Source organism: Ptychodera flava, chromosome 20, assembly GCF_041260155.1.
Source record: "Ptychodera flava strain L36383 chromosome 20, AS_Pfla_20210202, whole genome shotgun sequence".
NCBI lineage: Eukaryota > Metazoa > Hemichordata > Enteropneusta > Ptychoderidae > Ptychodera > Ptychodera flava.
The window spans coordinates 8561012-8588756 of NC_091947.1; the positions used below are offsets into that span (position 1 = coordinate 8561012).

General features: G+C 36.7%; 2 protein-coding genes across 2 annotated transcripts; one reads left to right on the forward strand and one right to left on the reverse strand.

Annotated features, from left to right (window-relative positions):
- Positions 1-11529, reverse strand: LOC139119936 (mini-chromosome maintenance complex-binding protein-like). The gene is made up of 14 exons (XM_070683895.1): positions 11356-11529; positions 8494-8573; positions 8216-8356; positions 7888-8031; positions 6776-7057; positions 6506-6603; positions 5984-6156; positions 5521-5632; positions 4055-4172; positions 3332-3497; positions 2862-2995; positions 2256-2420; positions 1823-1911; positions 1-1387 (listed from the first exon to the last, which is right to left on the reverse strand). Exons 1-14 carry the CDS (start codon positions 11411-11413, stop codon positions 1288-1290), a joined length of 1860 nt encoding a protein of 619 aa, XP_070539996.1. The 5' UTR covers positions 11414-11529; the 3' UTR covers positions 1-1287.
- Positions 11530-11544: 15 nt separating this feature from the next.
- On the forward strand, positions 11545-26529 carry LOC139119934 (triacylglycerol hydrolase DDHD2-like). Its single transcript, XM_070683892.1, has 16 exons — positions 11545-11744; positions 13106-13494; positions 13907-14105; positions 14745-14938; positions 15603-15813; positions 16018-16107; positions 16357-16498; positions 17439-17647; positions 18642-18916; positions 19307-19402; positions 19777-19975; positions 22480-22646; positions 23086-23191; positions 23534-23752; positions 24168-24306; positions 24815-26529. Exons 1-16 carry the CDS (start codon positions 11627-11629, stop codon positions 24951-24953), a joined length of 2892 nt encoding a protein of 963 aa, XP_070539993.1. The 5' UTR covers positions 11545-11626; the 3' UTR covers positions 24954-26529.
- The last annotated feature ends 1216 nt before the right edge of the window (positions 26530-27745 follow it).

Below are 27745 nucleotides of genomic sequence, written 5' to 3' on the forward strand. Positions count from 1 at the left end.
TCCTTTTCTTTATACTTTTATTCAAAGCCCATTAAAGTCTCAAAACATTTACTTATTATCTTGGACAACAAATGTACTTATGTACAGAAAAGGCCACGGCTTATTTGAATTGAAAATACTTTCCTTGAAAAGTGATGTGAAATACCATTCCTGTCCGATAATGTGTTAACAGACTTCGTAAGTTAAGTAACTCCTTTCCACCAATGTGGTTTGGCATAAACCCTTTGTATTCTATGGTGAGTGTAGACCTGTTTACAGGGTAATGGTGTATGAGGGTTAAGCGACATCTGTGTTAAGTACACAAGTTTCACAAACGCTACTTGAGAATTCACAGGTAGATTACCATTGTACCAGTTTACTAGGTCAATGAGGACTCCATGTATATAGAGATTTTTCTCGATATGGACTTCATCAGTATATAAAACTTCACTATATGAAAAATCAGATTTCTGAGTATTGACATGTCAAAATCTTTCCAGAAATATAAAGGACCCTAAAATTCATTGATGCTGGGGGTTAAGATATAAGCTAGGTCTTACTTGGTTAGTAATGGCCTTGCATACTTGTACTACAGTCAAAATTTTACTTTGTACTATTGCTACTTGGTTGTCCACAACACAGGAAAGGATATTTGCAGCAAAATATTTCTTATGATTTCAACTGCCTTTTCTGAAAATAAAGTCCTGAGTACAACACAACAAAACATGAAATTCCTCCATCAAAACAGTTCATAATGATTATATGGGTTCTTCTGATTGGCAGTTTTCGAAGCTATTAGTACAGAAATCAACTATAAACTATATTGTATTGTAGAAGCCAGCTGCAATAACTTATAATTTCATATGCATTTCTCTTGTATCTACGTTGACACCATGTGATTTTACAGGTGCAGAATTGTCCTCTTTGATTTGTCTTTCTCCAAACATGGGACCACATCATGAAAAATGTCACACATGAAATAATGTGCATCAAAATGTAAGATACAGACTTCACAAAACCAGTGACTAAACTAGACCAGTGCAGAAATTTCCACAACAAAGAAAATGATTGGATAGCAGTGAAGGCACTGGCAGAAGACAGTCATATTAAGATCCATCAAAAGTTAATTGTCTTGTGTGTTAAAGATCATATGGTCCCTCTACTGTGAGACCTTATACAAACATGTGACAGTGTTTTCATGTTGCAGCACAGTTTTGTCGATTGTAGTGTTTGTCTTTGGGTAAAAATGCACCTCCAGACTTAACCATAAATGATTTCATTGTCAGGGTACAACAAAACAAAAAACATTTAATTCTTGAGTCTTCGTTTTCTCTCGCGTTCCATCATCTTAGCTTTAGTCCAGGTTTCCTTGCTCAGCGTCTTCTGACCAAGTGTCAAAGATAACCATCTGAAAAGACAATTGTGGTACCTGTTGAAGTTTGTGCTATCTCACTTAGACATAATGGACATGTGTAACACATGAAATTTTTGTTGATATGTCTTACTAAGTTCAAGAAAGAAGATCTAAAGTTAAGTTGATAAGGTTCTTTCTGAACTGATGTAGACCGGCAATTCTTAGAAATTGATCAATAAATATTATCTATTATGAATTTTCTTTGAAAAAACCTACATACTAATCATAACAAGAATGATAATGTACGAGAATGTTCCATTCACAGTGGTTTTAGGTCTCTTCACGACTGTATATTTTAATATTATTTCCACAAGTGACCACTGGTGGCGCTCTTCTACAGCACATAATACAGATTGATTGCATGACGTTTTCCTTTGCAGCAAATGAGGCCAAGATATGACTTCACTGTGGAAGATTCAAATTACAAACCTTGATACAACTAGTAACAGATGGAAGTCATCCGCTGTCATACTCTGTGGATCATTCTTGCGCATCTCTACAAAATCTTCCTCCACAGCCTGGAGTGTAAAATTGAAAAAATATCGATGTCAGAAGTTAATAATTGTATGCCATCTTGAGAATTTATGAAAATAGATCGACAAGTAAACTGTGTTATGGTAACATACATCACTGTTTCAAATTTGAAAGGGAATTATGTTACCTACATTAAAACTACCATATGCAAAACGGTACAGATTTCTCAGTCACATATGATACATGGTGAACATGAATACTCGGTATCTAGAGACTGTGTCAAATATGCTACTGCATTTTAGTGGCATTGCTTTGCTGATAGAAAGTGAGGAACTGATGATCTATCAACACGATGTACAACGAAAAAGAAACCTTTTGAGACACCAACCTTTTGCAGATCTTCTGTTAAATTGTAATCCAACAGCTCTACCAGACCAAGGTATGACCTGAACTTTGACATAAGTACTGAGGTCAAGGACCTATAGACCGTGGCAAACACTTCCTCAACTGGTGTAGCGACATTCGCTGATTTGATGGGCACTTGGCAGTCACTCTGAGGATAGAGAAAGACCAAAAGAATGTCACTTCAAAATTTGGGTTTTCTCAAGAGCATGTACAAGCATAATTAACCGTAGGATTTCCCTCATCAGTGTTCAATATCTGCAGCAATACATTCTAATTTCAGTGTGGTTACTGGGCACCATACACCATACAATTTTTATGGACATAAAATCATAGAATTTGAATACAAAATGGCAAACTATGTAAAGATCAATTTTCATAGTATACAAGCATACAGAAAATAAACATTCAAATCCAATTATTCATTTGAAACCTAAAGTGACAAAAAAGTCGTTGACTACTTTCAGGCTTTCAGTGATGCTGTTTGTACAATCTTGAATGCTATTACGACAATACTTCAGAATTTCACACTTTGTAAGGTGAAACACAATTCTTAAAAACCTATTGAAGATAATGAAGACTTGTTACTCACAGGAAGTATTGACTTTCCTTCTGAAAGAGTCAAGACCTTTATGTTAGTTGGAAATTCTGCCCTGTGGAAGTTGAAATCATAGTCTACTTTTTGCCAGGAAATCACGTTTCCAAGGGCGGCCATATTCTGCACACCTGTGTAAAGAATGTGGAGATAACCTAGCATAAACATCCACTACATAATATAGAAATCCAGAAATCCCAAAGAAATTTACAATTCTTGATAGAAGGCTCATATTCCATCACAAACATACGATACATGTTGGCTGGTGACTTGGATTTGTCCATTGTAGATATGATTATTTTGCCATGTATTTCATCAAAAAATGTATCTTTGAGAATTAATCTTATTCAAGTATAGTTAACAATCTTACAAGGCCTTTTTTCCCAAAATAAGCAGATATGGTGGGTATCATATGAACTGAAACTACAACAATTAAAGACATGATATACAGATAATTTGACACATACCATTAGTATCAAGCTGGCCTGGTTGCAAGGCAGTCTCATCAACCACAAGATGAGTTCTCTCACTCAGCTGTAACAGACCACTACACAATCTATTCGCTGTGTAGTCTTTCCTTGGAATAAACTTCAGTGTGTTCATGTTCTCCAGACTCAGCTGCAAAAAGTGACACTGTGAAAGGAAAGAAACATCGATTAACATTATTTCAAATTTTTTAACATTTCGTTCAATGTTAGCCCTTATCCTGCCAAGTTCAAATATCGCCACCAGTTCAAGTTGGTTAAAATTAATAAGGCATAAACATTCCCAATATGGTGTGTTCTGATAAAGGACTTGAACAGTTGAAGGTCCCCTGAAAACATAGATACTGTGAACATGATTCTTGCTGACTTGACCCACTATAACATACGTGCTATTTGGTTGAAAATACATGTAATTTTAGCTCAGTACTCCTTTTTCCGGGCCTGGCAGGGAGGGGGTTAAATGTCGGAGAAGAAATATCCTGAAGTTTTCATACTTCATACATGTACTGTAGGCAAGACATGTTTGCAGGTTGTTATGCATCAAACTGAAATAACTTTGGCAAATGGCAAGCTTAGATCAGATTACATGTAAAACACCATGTGTATTTGTATGAGCATACATTTTGCATGGACGAGTTTGCGATGATGTTCACAACAAATTAACAAATTACGCTCTTCGTGTACATAGTGTACTAACATGCTCACCTTTGCTAAAAGTTCCTCCAGAAGTTTGTAGAGCTGCTGTGGAAATGCTGAACTTGCTGGACTGTTTGTTAAGTTTAGTGAAAACTTTCCAAGTGCCAGTACATCTCTCCTGGTGTACCTACAGCATGGAATGAAACAATGGTGTTACTAGGATAGTAAGCTATCGTAAGGATGGCTAAACTATACAAATTAAATGCAATGATGGCAACACCAGCAACTGAAAGTTGCATTCTATGTAGTTTAATTTTTTGAAGGTACGCATGCCATAAGGGTTGGTAGATTTTGTCTGCAAAATCTGCACATAAAATGATTACTGTCATTTAAATATTTCACATCTTAGGGACCGTCTCAGATTGTCGCAGAAGTTCAAGAAACGAAATTCCTTCGTTTAGATCTTAACCCCCTCCCCCCTCCCCCTAAACGAAACTTCAAAAGTGCGAAATGTTCATGTCTACCTGAGAGTACATGTTGCATTTTGCTACAGCTACTAAAGACGTATGCCCCTTGCCACATTACAATTAAAGTAATCGATCAGATTTGAGTGCTAACAGGGCATTTTACCGCATAAAAATTTCATTTTATTTTACTTTCCCTTTTTGCATCTCTTGTGCTGTTCTTTGTCTTTGTGAACACGCAATTTGTACTTGGTAGGGGCGGTAAATAAGCGAGAAACTTTGACAAGGGGGCCAAGGCATGTTCAATCATATTACAACGACTATGACCAGGTGCATTACAAATGAGAATAAAGACATCTAGTGGTTAGAGCAGACGCTCATAAATTATAATAGCACATTTAAAAAAAATGATACTTTTGTCTTTGTATAATTTGATGAATGAAAGGTTTAGAATACAATGTTATTATTGGTAAATTGTGTTTGTGGCACAAACGAGATGGAAACAGTTACAAATTTGTTGGCAAGAGTGTGCAGTTTTTCTTTAATTTAAAATAAACACACGAAAACTTGTGATCACAAAATAAAAGTGCGAAAGTGAAGTTCACTAATTGAATGGAGGTCAAACCCCCTCCCCCCCCTAAACGAATGAATTTCGTTTTTTGAACTTCTGCGACAATCTGAGACGGTCCCTTATAACACCTTGACTAGGGTCATCTCCCACCAGCTCTGTCATACCACTGAGAAAATCCCTACACATATGCACCGAATACCCAACATTGTGGTGTTAATTTTTACCTCCAGCACAGATCAGACAAAATCTGCCATCAGTTTTCATGTGACTCATACAGTTACAAACTGCAAAAGGATAAAATCTGTGTGGTAACAATTATGTTTCAAGAATGGTGACATCAGACTGGCAACTAGTGACAGTTGGATGTAAAGAATGTGTACTATCATCCAAGAACAAAAAACACATTTTCATGTACCATCACCAATGACTCAATCAGTACAGTGATATCACCATACTGGATATAGAAATGCCCTTAACACATGCACTAATACGATACTTACACTGAAGACACAAGATGAAGCAACAAATACTCCGCTGCTAGACTATCACCAAACAACACTTGTTGAAACATGGCAATCAAATCTTGCCTTACTGATAATGCATCTGAAAATACTGCAATATAGAATAGAAATATGCATTTTACACAAAAATCTTGCTAATATTTGCTTTACTGCAGTTTTAAGAAACTGATTTTTTGAAGTCTAAAATTTGGGCTTTTCTTCAAAGCAGCATGATTCACATAGTTTCCAGATTTAATACTTTGGGAAAAAAGGTGTCAACTGCAACAAAATTCCTGAACTTGGATTTCAAAATCTAAGCACTTGTATCATCCAAAGGTTGTAATACTGAACAGCAAATTAAATGAGAATTGATATTTGAGGCACATAGATAACGATATTACCGAAAATCTGACACTGAACTGCGCCCTCATTGTCAACTTTGGGTGATCTTTTGATTACTCACCTGTTTGTGTTTCCTCACTTTCAATATTCTGTGGCAGTAATGGATTACAATGATGTAACTTGTTCACAACTATTGCATGAAGTCTGGGTACAAGGGATGGTGGAGGGGAGTGTGCGTGACGTTCCTCAATATCTTCCATTTCTTCACTGGGGTCAACCAGAGTGTGTACTTCTCTGCAATCAAATCAAACAATGCATGATGGCCATTGGTAGTGATTGATTCCCCTACTTTGCATATTTAAGGGCGGCGAAGAAGACACAAGTTGACAGTGCTTTCTTTAATGCAAGATAATTCAGGTACTCCTCTCTTATATCATGTGTGGAATCTGCACACACACTTTCTTTATTATCATCAAGGTTGCATTCAGGCAGCCATATTTCTGGGTACATTTCAAAACTGACATGCAACTGAGGAGACTGAATGGTAGACACAGAATAAATGACAGGTAGTACAGAGGAAGGGAGGCAGACAGATCAAGAGAAACAAAAGGGGGAGGAGGGAATGAATGGAGGAAGCACTTACTGATGATGATTTATTGTTGCTAGAGCTGGGTCTACTGACAAAACCCCGATGAATTCAATCACATCGTTGACCCGAAACTGATCAAAGTTCTCATATACCTGAAGCAGAAAACACAGACATTGATGAACATCAAAGTCAAGCACACTCTGTAACAGTATTCTGTAAGAACAATGATTTGATTAGAACTTGTAATTTTATGAAACAGGCTTTCAGAACATGTTTGAACAGACCTTAACATGAGACTGTTCTAAACTAGTAGTTTCAACATACCTTCACTAAACATGCTGGGCCCTTCTCTCCCGGTAGTGGAAAATTCAAATTTGGTGTTATGGTGCCCGATGCACTGCATTCCTCTTCTGTCCTTGACCTTTTGTTATCCGAACTCTGACTTTCTGTTTCCATGGCAACTCTATCTTCCTTGTCAAATGGCACTGCATTGGAATCTGACTCCATGTTACTTTCATTCTCGTCCGTTTCGAGGCTTCGTTTTTGTCTGAAGGCTGTGTATGATGTGGAGGGTGTGACCTTGGCCTGACTCTCACTGGAGAAAGCTTGCAGGTTGTTAAGGTCAACAGTTTTGTGATACGTATTACAATGAATAGTTTTAGTCAACAGATATTTATAAGCCATCAAATCCAACTGTTGTTACCATAATCACAATTATTTACCTCGTCTAATGCATTGCAAATTATAAAACACCTTTGGTTTGGTCACATATAGGATATGTAAAATGGATACCTTTTTACTTGTATTTAAGTCAAAATACTGCCTTACATATGCATTAGAGACGTTTAGTTACACGTTAATTACATGTATTTTTTCCCAGAAACATGCGAAATTCGTGTAAGTTTTAAGAAACATTAATTTCTCTACAAGAGTAATATTCTAGCTCGTTGTATCCTGGAATTAAAGCGGCCTATTCTCTTTGATACAGTTATTTATGTGGTTTATTGAAATCTTTGTGGCGGCGTTCGATAAAAAGTGGAATGAGACTACAACATTTCATTCACGTCAGGAAATCATAGAAAGTACTTCTTGTGCTGGTGCAAACTCTTCGAAATATTATAATATCAAAGATTACAAGGTTTCTTGTCTAATTAGCGGAATCATCAAGAATATCTTAAAAATACTACACATCATTATGACTACATGTAAAAGTGTCGTTTGCCGTTCTGAACATCTGTTCTACATGTACGCGACGTCTGGTTGTCACGTGACAAAGACACTACACATACTGATCGAACGTAATTTCATGTAACTAAACCTCTCTATTGAATGGAGATACACTTCTTTATGAACAGCCACTCTGATATTATGTTAGGGAGGAGAAATTTTCAAAAACTGCTCAAATATAAAGCTTGTAAATTGACAAAAAAGGATATTTGTTTGACCCACTGTGTTTCACCTGGAACTGGTACACAGTACAAAGTCTGTCTGTCTAAAGTTACATTTCTTGAAGACTCAATATTGATTTGTTGGTGAGGAAGACATTCAGCAATGTCTCGGTACCGTCCTGTCCTAAGTGTCTGCAAAATTAACCATAGACCATAAATAGTCAGTTAGTTGCAAATTTGAAAACAACTATGCATTATATTGAACAGAATTATTTTTAGAATTGAACTTGAAGCAATATGATTCAAAAGAAATTCACTCAAATGTCCTAACAATAATTTATTCACATGATACTAATTTTTTTTTCTCAATGTTTACCTTTTGTCCTGTTTTTCTGTCTTCAACTTCGTAAATTCCAAGGTAGAACTCTGGATCAAACATGTCCTGTACCATACACCTGAACTTGACAAGACTGTTTGCCTTCAAGTTGTGCAACTCTGCATCATTGAGCGATGGCACCTTCAATGCAAAAACGAACCATGTAAGATTATGTGTCTTTGCCCTTCACCTCTTTAGAGCTCTGTTACTTTCCAAAGTGAGTCAATATATAAACATCGATAATAACCAATATTCTTGTAAATGCAAGATGTACATACCCAAGACAATGTTTTCTTTTCCTTTAGTTTGTTGACAAAATACCCAGCAGCATCTTTTGTCCAATCAACATTATCTTCTTCTGCAAGAAATCAAAATTTGTGGAAATCTTATCATAAATTTGAAAATTTTAATGGCCGCTTGTCGACATCATATATTTTAGCCTGGATTATATAGGTAAAGAAATCTCTGTAATAACTCATATTCTCTGAAGTACAAAAAGGCTATTCACCCTGCATAGGGGCGAACAATGTTGTTAAGCTCTTATTTACCCTGCGAGCAAAAAAGGCAATAAGAGCAACCAATAATAAAGGTCTCTGAAGCCAATCATACTCAAAGAGCGGGACAGGCCCTTTGTGTTTCTTCTCATCTTTAGCTTGGTTGCTTGGAAGAGGTTTACATCACATACATGTATTTATATTACTTTTTTAGAGTTTGGCTGGTGTCGCTGGCAATTATTCACAAACATGCCTGACTTCTATGTCTTCATTCAGGTCGAGTACATTATGTCTTGTTCATAGCTATGTGACACCCGTCTACTCGGATCAGAGCTACAGTTTGTGACAACAATGTAGGTTTGATCCTCACCCTGGCATGACTCTGGCTCAAAAACTTGGGGCTCGAAATTAGTGGTAGTCCCGCGTCCACAGACTACCAACTTTTCCCTGGGGCCATGAAATGGTAGCCCACAGGGACTACCAAAGCCTGGGACATGAAATTACTTAGTTCGACATGATGTTGATCGCTGTGTGATGACCAACGCTGATACAGTCAGCCCAGCTGGACACAGAAAGGCCAGACTATGACTCTGTCATGCAAATTGAAAGACGACAGTGCAGTCGAATTTGCTGCGACAAACTTTCAATGAAATATCATTATCTGAACTGATGTACTTGGATGACAGGCTCGGGAAATGATGGCCAATAAAAATTCATTTTCGTAGTTATTTAATCACAATGTATCAATCACAATTACACACAAAATTATAAATAGTGTCCCTAGTATTTAACCCAACACTTGACTTGGCCGACTTCATCTGATACATGTCAACATAATTATTATGCAGGTATTTTAGTATTTTAGTTAGGTATTGAGTATTATTTCCGACGAAAAAAAACTCTTCATTCAAACATGGGCTACCAGATCTTGTCACTGGGCTACCAACTTCAGAAAATGGTAGCCCAATGGGACTACCAGGGGGAAAAGTTAATTTTGAGCCCTGAAACTGAAATTAAATTATAATTGCTAACAGTTTTGATTGCTTCAGCCGTATCAGAAACAATCATGAAACTTTCACGACTCTTAAATTTGAATTTATATTCTGCATTTATGTCTTCTCAAACGTTTTGATATGGAGACTCCCTCCAAATACCAAGACGACGTGGCTTTCCATAAGCCATACTACTACAGTTAGACTCATACACTCGTCATGAATGGATATATGATTGAGCAAAAATGAGTGGTAAAAATCATCTTCAATTTTGAATACAGGAAGTATTGTTTTATTGTTGTTATTATTATTATTATTATCATTAGTAATAGTATTAGAAAGCTATATAAACAAATTGACACTTTTCTGGACAATGACAGAGCTAACTCATCAATAAATTGATTGACACTGACAGCAGAGTAGTATCCATGTATGTATGATGTTTTAATATTAGAGACATTGGGAAGACTGAAGATTTACTTGACAAAGAATTTTTGGTTGAATTGTTAGTAACCTGGGGAGTCCATACTATCATTTTTATAATTTAGAGCCCCTAAGAAAATCCCATTTAGTTTTAAAATAAAGGCGGGTCCACTAATCATTAGTCATCATGAGACATCCAATTAGCCAAAAGCATAAAATCAATATTTAAAAAAGTCAAAAAGAGTGCTAGAGCTAGAATTAATAAACAAGATATATATACTCTTGTTAAAAAAATAATTTTAGGAAGAGGTTAATAATATAGTGTATCCCTTTTCCTGCCAAGTCCATATTTCACAACCAGGTCAAGATGGTTAAAATTAATGAAACACAACGTATTCCATATGATGTATTTTAACATTATACTGTACATTTGAAGGCTGTTGAAAACATAAATACTGTAAAGTTGATTTTTTTAACAAAAGATGCTATAAGATACTAAGCCAAGTGGGTGAAAATACGTCATGTTTTGGCTCAAAACCGCTTGTTACTGACTTGGCTGATGGGAAGTGATACAGTTATTACTGTCTGGCAGGAAAGGGTTAAGGGTCTTAAAATTATAAGGAATTAATCTCTTATAAAAAACAAACCATTGTTTGGTGCTGAGCTATGCGACTGTTTGATGGACTGTTTAAAGTTAAAATAATTTTGTTTTCTCTTTGGACAAACTCTCTTGACATTCGATGGTAGATTTGTTTTACTCTCTTGTTTGTATATTTACTTATTTCTTTATTGACTAACTTACAGCATGGAGGTAGGAAGAGATTAGAAATACGCAATTTGCAGAGCCTTTCACTTATATGTGGAACTGAAGAAACCAACAAATATTCGATGGTCGAAGTCAACAAAGGAAAGTGGCCGGCGGTTGCGGCGGCTACCGGTACATGTGTGATCATGTCATACATGCACGGGCAGGTCTCACCTTTGGGTTTTCTGGAGTTGTTCTTTGTTTCGAACCTCTCTCACAGAAAGAGGAGAAAGTTTACCAAAACAATATCCTCCAACGGATATCGTTGACGAGAAAATGGGCAATCCTAACCATATTTTCGCTTTATACTACACAGTGAAACGCAAGCGTTGGCCGACACTGTCACTGTGACTTCATCATCGCGGAAGAAGTGTGGACATGTTTCACAAACAAAGATTTTTATCGATAAAAAACGGAAACTCTTACCAAATATCCTTTGAACGATATCGAGTGGACAGTTCAACCAATCCTCTATTCCAGGCATAGCGTCATTAAACTGAGCAACTTTCAATGATGTCAAGTTCAGGAGGACGTAGTGCCGGTTCTCAAAACAAGTGGCGGGAAATATTCACATGTGATCTGATAACCTTTGACTTTCCATCAAAACAATAGTGTGTTTGAAACATCTTTCCTCACGGGGCCGAATTAGCGCCATCATGCGACAGCTGTTGGCGAAACCCTCGACGTGTGCAAGAACATGGCGGACCAGAAAGACCAATCGCAGGCATCGCCACCGCTTTTATTATTTCCTCCGAGCGAAGGCCTTGCGCCACAGCTGGTGCCTGTACCGGCCACGGCTTCTCTCTTTCCCGCCGGTAAGTTTCGTGGTCATCGATTCTCCCGAGTGTACCAGTCTTCATAATATTCGAGCTGTAGTGTGGGGACCCACACCGGTTCATGATTGGACTGGAGTAGCGACACTTCCGATGCTTGTCCATTTACGTGATTGACTGGCACTGTTTTGCCAATGTCGGTCGAGTGCAAATGGCATATCGACACGTGTTACAATATTAAATGGCGTTCAAAGAGACATTTGAAAAAAATATGTTGTACTTTTGTAATTGACAATATATTTTGGCAAGGTATTATTATACGGCAGACTTCATTCTCTGAGAAATTAAACTTCGCGATTTTTATTGTTTTGGGTCATTTTCGGTCATTGACAGTTTCGCTCATCAACTTAGGTGATATTACCGGTTTTAACATTTACTTATGTGCCAGACATAGACAGGAATTTGAACCAAGTTCATGTACACAATGACAGAGAATTTCACAGAACAAATATGGTGTGGCAATTTGATGGGTGGGGTCATAGGAAACTGGTACCATGTATTTATTATGATGAAGATGATGAGTTCATATTGATGATGGCACTGTGATTATGGCAATGTCCATTGTTATTCATCACTATTCCAAGGTTTGGGTAACGTTCTGGAACCATGGTAACATTTCTGCTTTCCGAAGTAACTTTGATAGTAACTCTGGTAAAGTGACTATGATAACATTTTCTAACTAACTGTACAGAACATTTTTTTCTGACTTAACTCGCAAAACGCTGCTGTTCTAAAACAATTAGGTTGATAATGATGTAATTGTAACAGTGACTGTGAAAATATCACCAAGTTGTTAACACATGTAGCTACCTCTCAGTGGCAATAGTGAAGTAGTGACAACATTTCTCTGTAAAATCATTTTAGAACAGAAGCAACTATAGTCAGAGTTTTAGGATTGCAAACTTCTTGTTGAATCAGTCATATTTCCATGGTACTTGCTCATCAAGTCAATGAGAATGAAACAGAACTACAAGGGAGTGTTGTAGGATTAGCTTTTTTACATTTTGCATTTCTTGTAACCTTAGACACTGCCCCCTTTTGTGGAGAAACTTGGCAACCAGCTTCAAGAAGTTTTAGGAAATTGGTACCCACCTTTTCAATGAAACTAATGTATCAGTAAAGACAAGGTTTTTAAAATAACTGTTTCTGCAAAGATTGAGGTGTTTAGGTAAAATACAGCAGCTTTTTGATCTGTGATGGTAGCATTTCTTCTTTGCTCTTGTGTGATTACTTCAGTATACCCAGGGAAATGATTGAGAAACCTTAGAGGCATTGACATGCTTACTGTGCCCATGAAAAAATGCACCGAGTAAGTGAAAATATGTTTTATGTCTTATTTTCAGAGGATGGAGAAGCAGACAGTTTCCTTGGTCAGAATGATCCACTACCATCGGTAGAACAGCAAAGCCCATACTCCTTCTTTCAGCAACAACAGATGCCCTCACAGCCAGATCCATTTGCAAATCTATCCCAGCACCAACAGCAGCCGCCATTGCAGCCTCCACTGCCTGTGTCAGAGCCTCTCTCCCCTCCAACTTCCCAGTCTTATTATGTGCAGCAACAGCAAGTCGTACCACCCTCCGTGAATCAGCCTCCGCCACCAACTTATGAACAGGCAAAATATGCTGCCAAGCCACCACAGAGACCCCAAATGCCGTATTCCCATCAGACCTCACCACCACCTCCAGGTGGCGCACCTCCACCAACAACTGGGTTTGTGCCAAGAAGCCAGGTAAGAATAACTTGCAGGGTCTGTACATTCCTTGAAAGTCCTCAAGAAAGTCCATGAATTTTAAAGCCGCCTGAAAAGTCTTTGAAAATGAAATTGAATCCTGTAAAGTCTTGGAAATTAATGAGAGACTCATGATTTTTGACGATCATGAAATGATTGGTCATTGCGTTGTAGAAATGATATGTAAAATGTTACGTTAATATGATTTATTGCTGAAAGAAGCTGGAAAATGTTATTTTATATCTCAAAATGTCCTCGAAAATCTCCGAAGAAGATCCTTGAAAATCATTGAATTTTCAGTGACTTTGAGTGTATAGACCCTAATTGGAAGGAGTAACTACATGTACATTGTTAATGTTTTGTAAATTCATTCCAATATAGCTAACTTGTCTTTTCAAATTTTCTTTCCAAGTTTGATCCGAGCAAACCACCTCCAACTGCAGCAGAGATGGAACAGATGAGATCGTCTGCTCAGTCTGTCCCAAATCCACAGGCACTGTACAATCCAGTGCAAGCGCATTGGTTCTACTGTAAAGAAATTGAACACAGATCAGTGTGGAAGCCATTCTCCATGACAGATTCCTTAAAATTAGAAGAGTCCCTCACCACAGGTAGGTTGCAGTCATTGGTGTTTGCAGTTTTCCAGTTGTTTTCTGGAATACAAAGTGATCATTGTTCAGTGTTTTGTCAGAAAGCTCATCTACAAATCTGACCAACAAGTGTGGGTCAAATTTAATATTAAAGGTTTATTCTATAGGAGAGCTCGATGTTCACTTCACTTGCTGTCATAGTATACTACAAAGGTATTTTCACTTTTATATGTACAGACAATTAAAGTATCAATACGAGTGACTTTAAGTATACTTTAAGGTAGTAATACTAGTATTTGTCTTGACTTCTCTTCATTTCAACCATTTTCTTTCAAAATAAAAATAAAAACCAGGAGTGACCATGCAAATTCTGAAACCTAGAAGAGCAGATTACCATAAATCTAATGTTTGTCATTCAAAATGGCTGCCTTCCCTGTGTTAATTCAAGCAAAAAAAAATAAAATTTTTTATTTTAACAACAAAAATATGGGTGACAATTTTGTTTACTCCAAGAGCTTCAAAATGAGCTCACACAAGTGGTAGATCTGAAAAATATTGTAAAAGTTGGAGAATTTGAATATCGACCGCAATACCAGTATATCAGTGTTGCCATAGTGTGAAGAACATTTATTTCAGATGTCCTCACTCATCTCTCCTCAGTACAACAAGACCCACAGGAGAATATTGTACAGACTGATGGTGGTCGATATGATGTCAATGTGAGTGCCAGGGTACGTAATGCAGTCTACTGGGAGGAAAAACCAACCGAAGTGAGAAGATGCACATGGTTCTACAAAGGGGATGGTGATAATAAATTCACACCTTACCTGGAAAAGTTTGCTCTGAAGCTGGAGGTAAAGTCTGTAGATTTGTTTAACTCTGGAAAGGATGACTATTTGTCCAAAAGGTCATTGGTTTGCCAATGGCATGGGTCTGTCAGGAGAAAATATATAGCATGTGGAAGAACTTTGTATGATTAACTCTTACATTTAAGGACTACAGATGCATCTTAAAGCAGGATGCATATTCGATAGGAATAGACATATCTCGTAAAAACAGCATAAACTGAATAAAGTTTCAAATGAAAGTTCAGGAAACACGTAGTGGACAGGCAGTGTTGTAAAGAAATTTATGATAAGATCCAGTATGTTCTACGAAATGCTGCAATTACGTATCCAATTTAAAATGTTACATCAGTTAACCTGTAAAATTTCTGAAAATATTTTACTGTTTTCAGTATTGGATACTAGTTACATATACATGCCTAACCTTTGCCCTTTCACCTTTGCTTACGTAATGTACAACCCTAGCCCTGTTGTTGTCAATGTCTGGTTTGACCTGTATACTCCAGTAGGTGCCAGGGGGGAAGGGGCTGTTGCTTCAGCATAAGAAATGACAGAAAAAATCAAAGATACTACTGTCATGTTGAATGATGAATTTTTAACTTTGTTTAAGCAGCTGTCTTTCCAGACAACAGACTAGTAACTGGATAAAAACATTAATCTTTCCTACACACAGGAAGAGTACCAGGTGGCTGTCACAAACAACCTGTGGCATCGTCGGTTGGAATTCCCAGATGGTGAAGCAGTGGTCATGCATAATCCAAATGTCATAGTTCATTTCCGACCAACCAGTCACCCTGACGAATGGGGCACGGTTGCCGATAGCAACGTCAGACCAAGAGTTGTCAAGAGAGGAATGGATGAGGACATATCAGAAGTAGAAGAAGGTAAAAGGTCAATTTACCTGGCCTTTGGCTGAAGACAATTTTTTGCATTATTTTTTTTGTGAACGTATTTTATGTCATTTTGACCAGCTTGAGTCAGAAAAAACAGGGATATCAACATTGATATAGATAATTTTACAACATAGGATTTTAGTTGATAATTTTAAATAATTCATTCAATGTTTGTCTTTTTTTCCCCTCCTGAAGGTGAACCAAATCAAATAGATCATGTGCTATTTGTTGTACATGGAATTGGGCCGGTGTGTGATCTTAGATTTAGGAGCATCGTGGAATGTGGTAAGTTTTTGTAATGTACCCATAGTCAGGTGCAACTTTTAAAAAATCTGTTTTTTCCTTGCAATATGAACTCCAACCTTTCCTCACCAAAGACTGATGGAGTACCCTTTTCTGTTTACATGACCTCGATAACTGATTTGGCTATTTTCAGAAAACAACAAAATTTTCTCATTTTAATAGCAACTGTAAATATGAACACAATGGCTGTTATCACAAACACCTACCATACAAATACTTTTCTGGTTTCAGTTGATGATTTTAGAAGTGTCTCGCTAGCATTACTTCAGTCTCACTTTAGAAATCACCAAGAAGAGGGTAGAATAGGTCGCATTGAGTTCATCCCTGTCAGCTGGCATGACGTGTTACATGGAGATGCTACCGGAGTTGACAGGTAATAATAATTGATGAATAATTTTTTTCCCTTTTTCCTTTAAAAGCTAAATTATAGCTAAAAATTAATTCCTTTGAATTCTCAAGATGTATTTGTGAATATCAGATATTCTGTTTTATGAAATTATAAGTTCAAGTAAAAAATCTTACCACACACTTTACAACAAGAGTTAGTCTGAATCAAGTATTGGAATTTTTTATACGCTTAGTTGGATTCACCTGGTTTGTAGATTTTAGTTTCATAGGAGGTGAACAAAAATAGTGCAAATAGCATAAACGGAAATACCGGAACATTGCATATAACTTTGCCTTCAACTTTTCTACAGTTACAATATCTGTCATAAACATAGAATATGGATTTCATAAAATTATGAAGTATGAACCCTTTGAGCGCCAAAGTCTATTTTTGTCCCCTTTATTAAATAAACCCCAGTCAATTTTTCTCAGATTTTTGCCAAAATTTTGAGGAAAAAAATTGTAGCAAATGAAGTGGGATGACCACTTGGTCCAAAATTTAAAAAATCACAGAAAATTTCATAAATTGGTAAAATTTTGCACTAAAATTTTGGCGGGAGAAAATTACAGCACTCAAAGGGTTAATAAATGTACATCATAATCATGTTTTCCATAGCCATACTACATTTACATTTTGAAATATTCAAATGTAATGAAATTGTTCTGTGAGAAAACTTATCCTCTCAGTGTAACTCCTGTTTGTGAAATATCTTCAAGATTAAAGTGTGCTATTTTACATGAACTAGAGCGAAGTGGATGAAATGAATATTAAAGTGGACACACAAGCTTTCACAAAGGTTGACAGGTTTGTCAGCTGCTTTGAGTATTTAACCCAGTTTTCCTAAGTGCAATGTTGCTAGTGGTAGGCAATTTTAGAAAGCTGTGCACTAGAACGAAACCAAAATATGCTATTTTCTTATTTACAGGCAGCTGAGGAAGATTACATTACCAAGTATAGGTCGGTTACGACATTTTACCAACGACACTCTGCTGGACATTTTATTCTATAGTAGTCCTACTTATTGTCAGACAGTCTGCGACAGAGTGGCAGGTGAAATCAACCGATTATACGCCCTCTTTATGCAAAGAAACCCCAGCTTTTCTGGGAAGGCATCATTAATAGGACATAGTCTAGGTACGTCAAAGTAGGTTTCTTTTCACCCAAGTGACTTTATATCAATTTTCATAATTGATAGTTTGTCATTTTATGAAGCTTTACAGCAGTAATTAATGTGTTTGTTCAAGTACTCCACATGCATGGGGACAGATTCTAAAGAGAAGGTTAATTTGCCAATAAATTACCAATAGCACTGTTTGCGGTTACAGGTTGGTTATTAGATAAAGCTGTATGTGCACAACATCAGACTCTGCTGCATGAAATGCAGACAAAATCTCTCAGTGTTCCATGTGTGGCTGGTGTTGTAGCTTGTAGTCTTGAGCTGATAATATGTCTTTTAGCGTTCATTGTAACACTGCTGCAGTTGCCTGTTAAATTGTCTATTTGTCATTCTTGCATGCATTATTTTCATTCTGTAATCTAAATTTGTGGACAAATATTTATTTTTGCATATTAGTGAGAGAACAATGTCAATTGCGAACAGCCCTATTTAAAATTTTCATGTTGATTGACTCAGAATAATTTAGTTGTGCTTTTAATCAGAAAGAACACAGAAGCTTTAATATATGTACTGCTTGAGCTATCAATTGTAGATATTTTCATGATTAGCTGCCAAGTTTTTTTTGATCTGGAGAGGGATTTACAAGTCACCTTTGGCTAAGTATGGAACCGTTTTAGTCAAATACTTACCAGTATTTCAAAATTTGGTCACTATAGTGATCAAATTTACATGTTATAACAATGTTTGACTGTTTCATGTAATATTCAAAATGGCTGCATAAAATCTTTATGCTTGATTGTCTAAATAATAGTCATTTTGTTTTCAATGTTTGTGAAAATGTGTGAAGAAAAAACCTAGAAAGACTGAGGAAAAATATAGTTGAATATTTCTACACAAAGATGTTAACTTTTATTATTGCAGTGTTTATGTGTATATCTATTTTGTTGGACCATACATTCTATGCATAATCTCACTTATGTTTCTTTGCATCATCTTTTTTTCATTCCTCAGGTTCTTTAGTTTGTTTTGATCTGTTGTCCCATCAAAAGGACCCTAATGCCGTGGAACAGCCACCGGAGGAGGAGCCCTTGCCAGCACCGTCGCCACCTCAACAGCAGCCAGAATCTAGAACAACAGCTGAACTTGAACTAGACAGCTCATTCAATGTGTCAAGTGCGGCGGCTGAACTGGTAACCCTACCCAGCTTAGAGGAGACACTGGCACAGTTGGGTCTCAGCGGGTTCCTAGAAACTTTCCTGAAGGAACAGGTTGACATGGAGTCCTTGGTAAGGCTACAGTTTTCCTGTCGTCAAGACTTCACTTAAAGAATTCAGATATTGACATCTCATAATAAAGCTCCTTCGTCTGTATCTTTTTGTATTTACTTACCCAAAAAATGCCATTGAGTCTTGAGAGAGAGGTTTGGATTCCTGTAATTAAGCCATGTTGTCTTTGAAAATGTCAGTATTTCAATCCTTGGTGTTAGATTTGGTCGACTAAATTAACACACTTATTAGTTGCATTTGATTTCAAACCACCCTATACAACAACCCTAACATGACAAAGACACGTCTGTTTGATTTTGTCATGCACAGATAAGAAATTACTGGTAGTAAGTTTATTGAAAAATCAGTTTGTTTTTTTGTAAATTCTATGATTCAATTTTTCTCCAATAGATCATGTGTGGTGAATCTGATCTCAAGGAGATGGGGCTGCCATTGGGTCCAAGAAAGAAACTCACAGGGTTTGTCAAGGAGCTGGCTCAGAGACAGGTAACAACACATAATGCGAAGTTTAAAGCTGCAAAAGATGTAGTGTCAAGTTGTCAAAAATGTAAACATTGAGTCGAGTGACAAGGGAGCTAGTAATTTATATGCAAATTATATGTAAAAGTCAGTGCATGAGGGAGTCTCTTCACGTTGTACTGTCGTGTGTTTCTGCACACTTTTGTTTGATTAATCTTGCAAATACTAGCACATTTGTTTGAGCTCCAGACAACTTTGTTTAATGCTTGGTATTTTGCTCATGTAAGATGTGTTTCTGTCTGTCTCACCTCACCATCTGTGGCTGTGCATTTATGTTCATGTATTCCTGTCATTTTGAACTGTACAAGTAATTCTTTCTAATGTCCCGCCATATTTGATAGGAAGAGAAAAAGAAAGAAGTGGCTGAAAGAGCCAAACTTGAAGCTGAACTTCGAGCTAAGAGGAAAGAAGAAGAAAGACAACAGCAAGAACAACAACAACAGCTACAAGTACAACAGCAAGTGCAACGTCAAGAAACTGACAGCAATTTACATGGTTCAGCGATATCTGTACATGTTGATTACACACCGGGAGTTACAGGTTAGTTGCTTGTCTCTTCCATGGAAACAGAGCAAGAGGTAACTCTCCTTGCTAGCTTTGATCTAACAAACCTCTTCCTGTAATAGCCTGTAGAAGTACATTTCACAAATTGTATGTACATGTATAGTTTGGTGATACTGCAGATGAGGCATACACACATAGATGTCGGTACTTTGTTCAATGAACCTGAGGAGCAATGGAGATTTAGTGATTCTTTTTAACACCACCCCCATCCCACCAACCCCCTTTTGATGTTGTTCAAGGTTGGCACCTTCTTTGGTCAAATGGCTATCGGAATGACAAACAGCTGACTTGAAATAGTATGTGAATCCAAAAAGGTATTAGAGATTGTAAATCATCAAAGTTGATTCATATTGCCGTTGTTGATGAAATTAAATTTGAATTCTTTTTTTGAACAAAGCCTTTTTATAAATAAACTTGTGGCACTTGAGTGTTATCACAAGGCTAACCTCACAGTAATGAAATTTGCATACAGATAGTGTTTCGTTGATGTGATGCATGTCAAGATTTGGATCTGTCTCTGCAAGCACAAATAATAGGCTTGCAGCAGATCCCAGTACATGTATCATCATTGTCCTATCCCATCACTTTTTTAAACGCAAACTGAAAATACTATCATGGTTATTTTGACTAATATGTTAGAAGCTTTTTATGATGTGTGCATTTTGTAACCAGTATCTTTGATGACTTTCCTGTACATATTAACACATTATTATTATTATAATTGTGGTTGGTAATGGTTATGGTGTCTGTGTTGTTGTTATTATAAGACTGTGTTATTTCCTTCCGTGCCAGAGCATGAATTTGATAATGCTTTGTGTAATGCATATTGCTTATTAAATTAACGTGTGTAACCTCAGAAACAGGATTGATTTTATGAACGTACAAGAAGTTATTATCAATGCACCTTTGTTTCACTCTTTCAAACACCTAGATTTCATTTAAGTTAATTTGATTTCTTTGTTAATGCATTTCCCATCTGAATACCTGAGACAAAGTATTATTGTTTGTACTTTTATTTCTAATTGGTAACATAATATTTTTTTTTTATTTTCTATCTGTTGATATATGTTGTTCATTGGTGCTGTATTCACGGTGAATGTGACCACCAATATGATATAACCCATAACTATCCATCTAACTGTCCATAGCAACAGGTGTTCCAAGTGGTAGGTTGGTATAGTCATATGGTGTGTCAAAGGTCACAGGATAAATATTAACATAATTTCACCGTCATGCTGTAAATATTGTAACTGACAACGCCTTGAACAACAAAGCAATCCATTATGCTTGATATCAAAAGCATAAGGCAACATACACAGTATGCTCCATAGTTGTCATCTAGTTGGCTATGCAGCTTGCTGACTTACCTTTTCAGGGTGCTTCTTTCAAATAATTTATTTAAAAAGCGGCGGTCCTCAGTCTCTGGTTCTCACATTAGTGGTAGATGACATTGACTGTTTATGTCCTTTGTTCTCCTTTGAAAGTTTAACATGGTTAGTCACTTTGCTCAGAGGGAAAGCTGATAAAAAAACGCTGCAAAACCAGTATGAGCCAAGTACATTTTAAAGGGAGTTGAATCGATCCCAGGGATCGAGTTTGTTCTAGTCTGTAAGAGGATTATGAAGGTGTCATAGCCTTTTGTTTTCCATTGAAATTGTAATCTAGTAGGTAAATTTCCTTGCAAGACAATCTGATGCCTTTAAGCAAACTACATGTACATTGTAATCCTTTTCCTGTTGGGCCTGTAAACCGGCATCTTGCCAAGACAGCAAAAAGTATTATTCAGCCCAAACCTATTTTCACCAACCGTACTTTGCATTTCTCATATCCAATGATATTTGTTGTGAGCTGAGCAGTATGAGTAACCTTAAAATTCACCTAAATATGATTGGTGTCACTGGAGTTGACTGGCTACTGTATGTAGACATTATTGAATTTCATCAAATTGGCTAGATAATGTTCCCTAAATGCTAGCATATATGCGCCCTGAAATCAATGCAATTATCAATGGCTTTGCAGCAAGAGGGTTTTAACATGTGATGCTGGGAGATAACTGTGAAAGCTCATCATTTGCAAGCTGATAGGAAAAAAGTGTTGTTCCTGAGCAGGGACTATTTCTGTGAGAGAACTCACTTTAGTTGCAAAAGCTTTCATTTTCAGAATTCACTGTAGTAATAGGATAGATGCCAGTGATATCGGCTTTCTTTTCTGCACAGTAATATTAATAATACCGTGTACCCTCAGAAAGTCTACCAGGTTCTATTGTGTATCAGATCGTTTGTTTTGCACTTCGTCTGAATTTCTTAAATAAAGTCATTTGAGAAATATTTTAGTGACAATTTTTTTCAGGCAGCTTTAAAAATATGTTGAGTTCACTCAGCTGATCACTTCACAAGTGTTTCAACATGATCACTATTTTACTTCACAAGCAAACTTATTATTAATATCATTTCTCAAATTATGTTGTTGATTTCATGCAGGTATTGGTCAGCCATTTGTCAATTATCCACAGTTTGATTTCAAACCAGCCTGTTTCTTTGGCCTGGGCTCACCTGTGGCTTTGTTTTTAACTGTGCGAGGGGTCGACTCTGTTGGGCTGGACTTCAAACTGCCAACTTGTGATGGATATTATAATATATTTCACCCGGTAAGTAGAGAGATAATCATAACTCACAGATCGTTACTTCACATGAATTATTCAGAACAATGGTGTGTAATCCCTGTCTCACTTGTTGCCAAAAAAGTTAAGGATGTATGTTCTCTTTCTGATTCACAAATTCAAGATGGAATTGCAAGTTTTCAGCGTTTGTATCATCTGCCATGTACACATCTACCACTGATAAAACAGATAGCTCCAACTCTGTTGTACACATCAGGATGGAGTTTTTAACAGGTTATGCTGTCAGAAAGTTGGATGTTGGGGCCAACAGAGCCAGAGTATGATATTGTGAATGAGTTTACTGGAGTAGGGAAAATGTTTAATCAAAAATATGTGTACTTTATTCTTTGTTTATGGAATGCATGTCATCCAAATATTCAGAGACAATACACAAAAAATTATCTAAAACTTTGTTCATTTGTTTTAGTTTGATCCAGTTGCATATCGTGTTGAGCCAATTATCAACCCAGAGGCAATCCACATAAAACCTGTACTAATGCCCCATCACAAGGGAAGGAAAAGGCTGCATCTCGGTAAGTGAAACACTTTGTAAATTCTTAAATCACAAACACAACTCTAATTGACAACAGTACATTTCAATTTATTAGGATCATGTAGAATGCATCTGTAATCACTTCCCCGTACTAGTCTAACATTACATGAGAATAAAATTTAGTTATACAATAATGTGATCAAGAAAGGGTAAGATTTAGTCAAGTCTGCTTTCACAGGAATTCAGAGATGGCGTACACTATGTGTACATGTATATTTATAGTATGTTTCCATTTTAACATAACTTCACATGCATACATTTTGAATGTAACCGTACATTTAGTTTACCATCTTTCATTCCTTGTACCATTTCTATGTTACAGAGCTTAGGGACAGCCTGACTTCCTTTGGAGCTGACTTGAAGAGAAGTCTGGTTGATTCCATGAAGAAAACATGGAAAACCATCCATCAGTTTGCCCTGTCACACACATCCGGAGAGGGAGCTGAGCCCACAGATGAAGAAATGGAGAAAATAGCAGAGCAGCTGACAAGAGATGACTCCAAATCATCTCAACTAGAGACGGCATCCATTGCATCATCTGGTAAGTGCCAAAGTAGATTTCTGTTTTCAAGTTTTGTCATTATCATTTGTCTTGAAATACTTGTGTCAGCAACATTTCTGGGATGTAGTTCAACAAATTTATGGAAGGCTTAACCATACAATTATATACCATATAGTTATTCAGCTTGATCTTTTGGTTTACTTTGTTGACCTTCCTACTCACGTTTAACAATATAACCATAACTATTTAGTTCTCATTATTTGTGTTATTTAGTGTATTTAACTTCATGATTTGTTACGCACTAGTGTGTGTTAAAATTGGTCACAATTGGTATAAAATGGTGAAAATACAAAAAAATACATTTGCTAGAATGCAGAGCGCCCTCAACAGTTGACCTTTGTATCATCATACTGGTATGTCTTTTGATACTCTGCACTTGTTACTCCTGTTTCAGATGACTTTGAGATGATCGGTGATGAGTTGAAACTTGGCGCTTTGAACAAGGGTAACCGCATTGACTTTGTTCTTCAAGAGAAGCCAATTGAGAGTTTCAATGAGTATTTGTTTGCCTTGGGAAGCCATGCTTGTTATTGGTAAGTCAGTTGAATAAAAATTAGCTGTATCATGTATCTGGGTACCAAAAACATCTGGAAGAGGAAGCTAGATATATGACATAAATAATTTTAATTTGTTTCCATTCAAAGATTCACCAGAACTTCTACTTAAGTCTTCAAATCAAGATATAACCAGATATATACCTAGATTGCAGCCACTGATCAAGCCTCCTGAGTTTGAACATAAATTTTTTTATACTTCACATGAGAGACTGATGATGATTTTCACAAAGTTGATGTCAAATGTATTCATATTTTGTGTAGAGTTTGTTTACAAATTCAGTGTTTCTGCATAGGAGGACATGTCATCCCCTTTGTTTTTGCGAGTACACCTGGTTTCAACAAATACACCTGATTTCAGCAAGTACACCTGGTTTCGGCAGACTTGTGTTCAAGCATCTCATAAACTATGAACTATCAGAAAAGGATTTTTCGTGTTCCACCGTGATTTTGGGATGGTAATAATCTGTTTGTATTTCCATGACAGGGAGTCAGAAGACACTGTGCTAATGATCTTGAAGGAAGTCTACGCATTGCAAGGGATACTCCCACAGAAGCAAGGCCCAGACAGAAGACATCAGCCCCCTCCCCCACCCCAGCAACGCACTCTGCTTCCATCTCCTTGAAATCAACAAAGTTGCAGTGTTAAATCATCGCCATAAAGTCTGTCAAAATCAGTGTATGGGATATTCTGAGAAATTTCAGATTAAAACATTTTTAGCATTACCTCCCATTCCTTCACCCATGGAAAGATCCATCTCTCTACATCCATATTATGGTAGTGCATAGAAATGTAAATACAAATACAGATAAGGTCACCTCTGTATTTAACCTTGTTTTTAACCAAGGGTAGAAACCTTGTCAAAATGTAAACAAGAAACAACTCAAAATAATGCTCCATCATCACTGAAAAACTTTCCAGAATTCCAAATTTCAATAAAATATGAACACTTCAATTTACTTTACCAATTTTGATTTGAGAAATATCACCTCTAATTATGAACCCAAGCCAAAGTGTCTGACACTGTCTGTCAGTATTTGTGTTTGTCGTATGATGGAATAGTGTCAATATCAGTGAAATTTACGCTCATTCCTTCGAGATGTCTACTTACTCTGTTCTTAATCATCTGTATTCTTGAGACATACCGGTAAATATACATCCTTTCTCTCTCTCTCTCACATCTGTCAGTGGCTTCTTGTCAGTCAGCACATGCAGTCTTGGCTAATGGCAAATCATATTGAATAACTTTTCGGTGCCTGTGACAAATTGCTGTCAAAGGTATTCCATGCAGACAATAAACTGATATATTTGTCATGTTGTTATGGTAACTTACCAAACTGGGAAAAGTGAACATGTAATTATTTGTGGAAAGGAGATTGTCCAGAAAGATATGAAATTACTGATGGTATATTTTACAATGTGAGACAAAAGAGTGTACTAACAGCTCACAGTTTACATGGAAATCACATTTTGAGTGCACATGTCTATCACTAGCAGTAGGTCCTATCACCTGCAGAGAGACTCCGCGGTGTGAAAATTTTCTATGTATTGTTTTCAACCATAGACAAGGGTGGACATAATTGGTAAATGTCTACATATATATGAAAATCAAAACAGGAAGTACAACAAATGTTGCAAAAGAGCAAGTCCAGCTGTAATACCAAGAAAATACACCTACGCTCATTGCCGTTTACTGGTAAACGGGGAGTGATTGGAAAGATATTATCACATTAAAAACGAGGTCGGACAATGGATGACAGTGAGATAAGGTAAAGATTTTTTCAAGTCTGGTAACAAACACCATGACATTACTGTGGCTGGTTGCACTGTGGATGGCATCATAGTACGTTAAAGTATAAGGCAAATGCAAAATAGTAGAATTTGTAGGCAATTATAGCATTTAACATGTCACACAGTAATATTTTTGTAAAGTTGTAAAATCGTCTCTTTTTATTTCCTGTATAGCTGACAAATATGAAGTATGATTTCTACGTGTTGTAGATCTGTCGCATAGCTTCTCAGTACAAAGATTATTCAGTCGAAGTGTTTCATCTAATCAAATGTGCCATGTAATTTCAAAATATGTAATCGCCAGCTATCTGCCAAGTTGAAGGTGATCAGAAGCGTAAATGATCTTGCTGGATAATGTGCACAAATCTGTGAAGTCAATTAATCTTTTAAATAAACCAATCTTGAAAGAACCACTCTCTCTTGTTGTGATTTTTTGGTTTAACTTTCAGTCAAGTGAAGTGACTTAGCTCTGGAAGGTGTAGGTGTTGTTATTTTCAGTTTCAAGATACGTGGACATTATGAAAGTAAAGGGCTGGATGTCATTCTGCTACGGTATATCACGATATCTCTGTAGACATTCTTGTATAACTTTCTGCTTTTCAGTGGTTTATGATCATTCCCTATGCTCCCCATTATTGGAACAATTGCCCATCCCTACACTTGTATCTCCATATTACAAACTTCAGTGATTTGCCTTTTGGTGCCTTGAACAATACTCAAAAGTACAAATGCCACTGAAACCTAGCTATTGTCAATCTGAACTCTTTCTTCATATCAAGTTCCACCATTCATTCTTTCTGGACTGAACTTGATTAGCAGTGTCAGGTACAGTATGGGTTTACTTGCCCATTTCTATGTAATGCTCTGTAGTCCACAGTAAGTGAGGCTACCCACAATTCCCCGTGATTTGTGCACTCAGACATTATTTGCTAGAGGCTTCTTCAATTTTATCAGTTTCTGAACGATTTGAAACTTAGAATTTAATTTAAGGATTTTTAGTTAAAACTAATATTCCAAAATGATTATGTTTAAAATTCAGGAGTAAATTGAATGAGAAGTCCATGTTTGGAGGTGCTAAAAAAATGTACACTTGTCAAGGTAAAGTTATCAGCAACTAAAATGGTCTCATCATACCACCTGTCAGACATGCAAATTTCCTTTGTCAAGAACATTAAAAAAAATTGATACCCTTTCTTTTGCCAACACAGATGCAACTTATTCCCTTAGTTTCCTTGAAAATATTGCATATGGCTGTCAAAAATCTATGTTGACAAAATTACAAAATTACTATCTCCTCTGTGGAAAAGGGGTTGATCTTCTCATTATTCCTAGTGAGATATCATAAAATTATGATTATCAGAACTATGTTGCCAGAATTTTGAAATATGGACCGAGTTGTTCTGTGTACAGAAGAAATTTGCTTCAGTTCAGTGAGTGATCTCCATGTGTACGGATCATGGAGAATTGTGGGTAGCCTCACTTACTGTGTAGTCCCCACATGTTACATTAATCATGCAGTGAACACAGAAACCTTGCTGAAACTCAAAAAGGTTCTAGAACATGTTGACTCAGGGCTGACTGCATACGACATATTCTACAAAACACGCACACGCACTTACCCAACTG

Bases quoted from the DNA above. Each gene is read 5' to 3' on its own strand.
- LOC139119936 (XM_070683895.1), bottom strand. From the start codon at position 11,413: ATGCCTGGAATAGAGGATTGGTTGAACTGTCCACTCGATATCGTTCAA. The intron at 8,357-8,493 runs GTATGTACATCT...TTTGCATTGAAG, and splicing joins AAAAGAAAACATTGTCTTGG to GTGCCATCGCTCAATGATGC. The intron at 8,032-8,215 runs GTAAACATTGAG...TTAATTTTGCAG, and splicing joins ACAGAAAAACAGGACAAAAG to ACACTTAGGACAGGACGGTA.
- LOC139119934 (XM_070683892.1), top strand. From the start codon at position 11,627: ATGGCGGACCAGAAAGACCAATCGCAGGCATCGCCACCGCTTTTATTA. The intron at 13,495-13,906 runs GTAAGAATAACT...TTTCTTTCCAAG, and splicing joins GGTTTGTGCCAAGAAGCCAG to TTTGATCCGAGCAAACCACC. The intron at 16,499-17,438 runs GTAATAATAATT...TCTTATTTACAG, and splicing joins GATGCTACCGGAGTTGACAG to GCAGCTGAGGAAGATTACAT.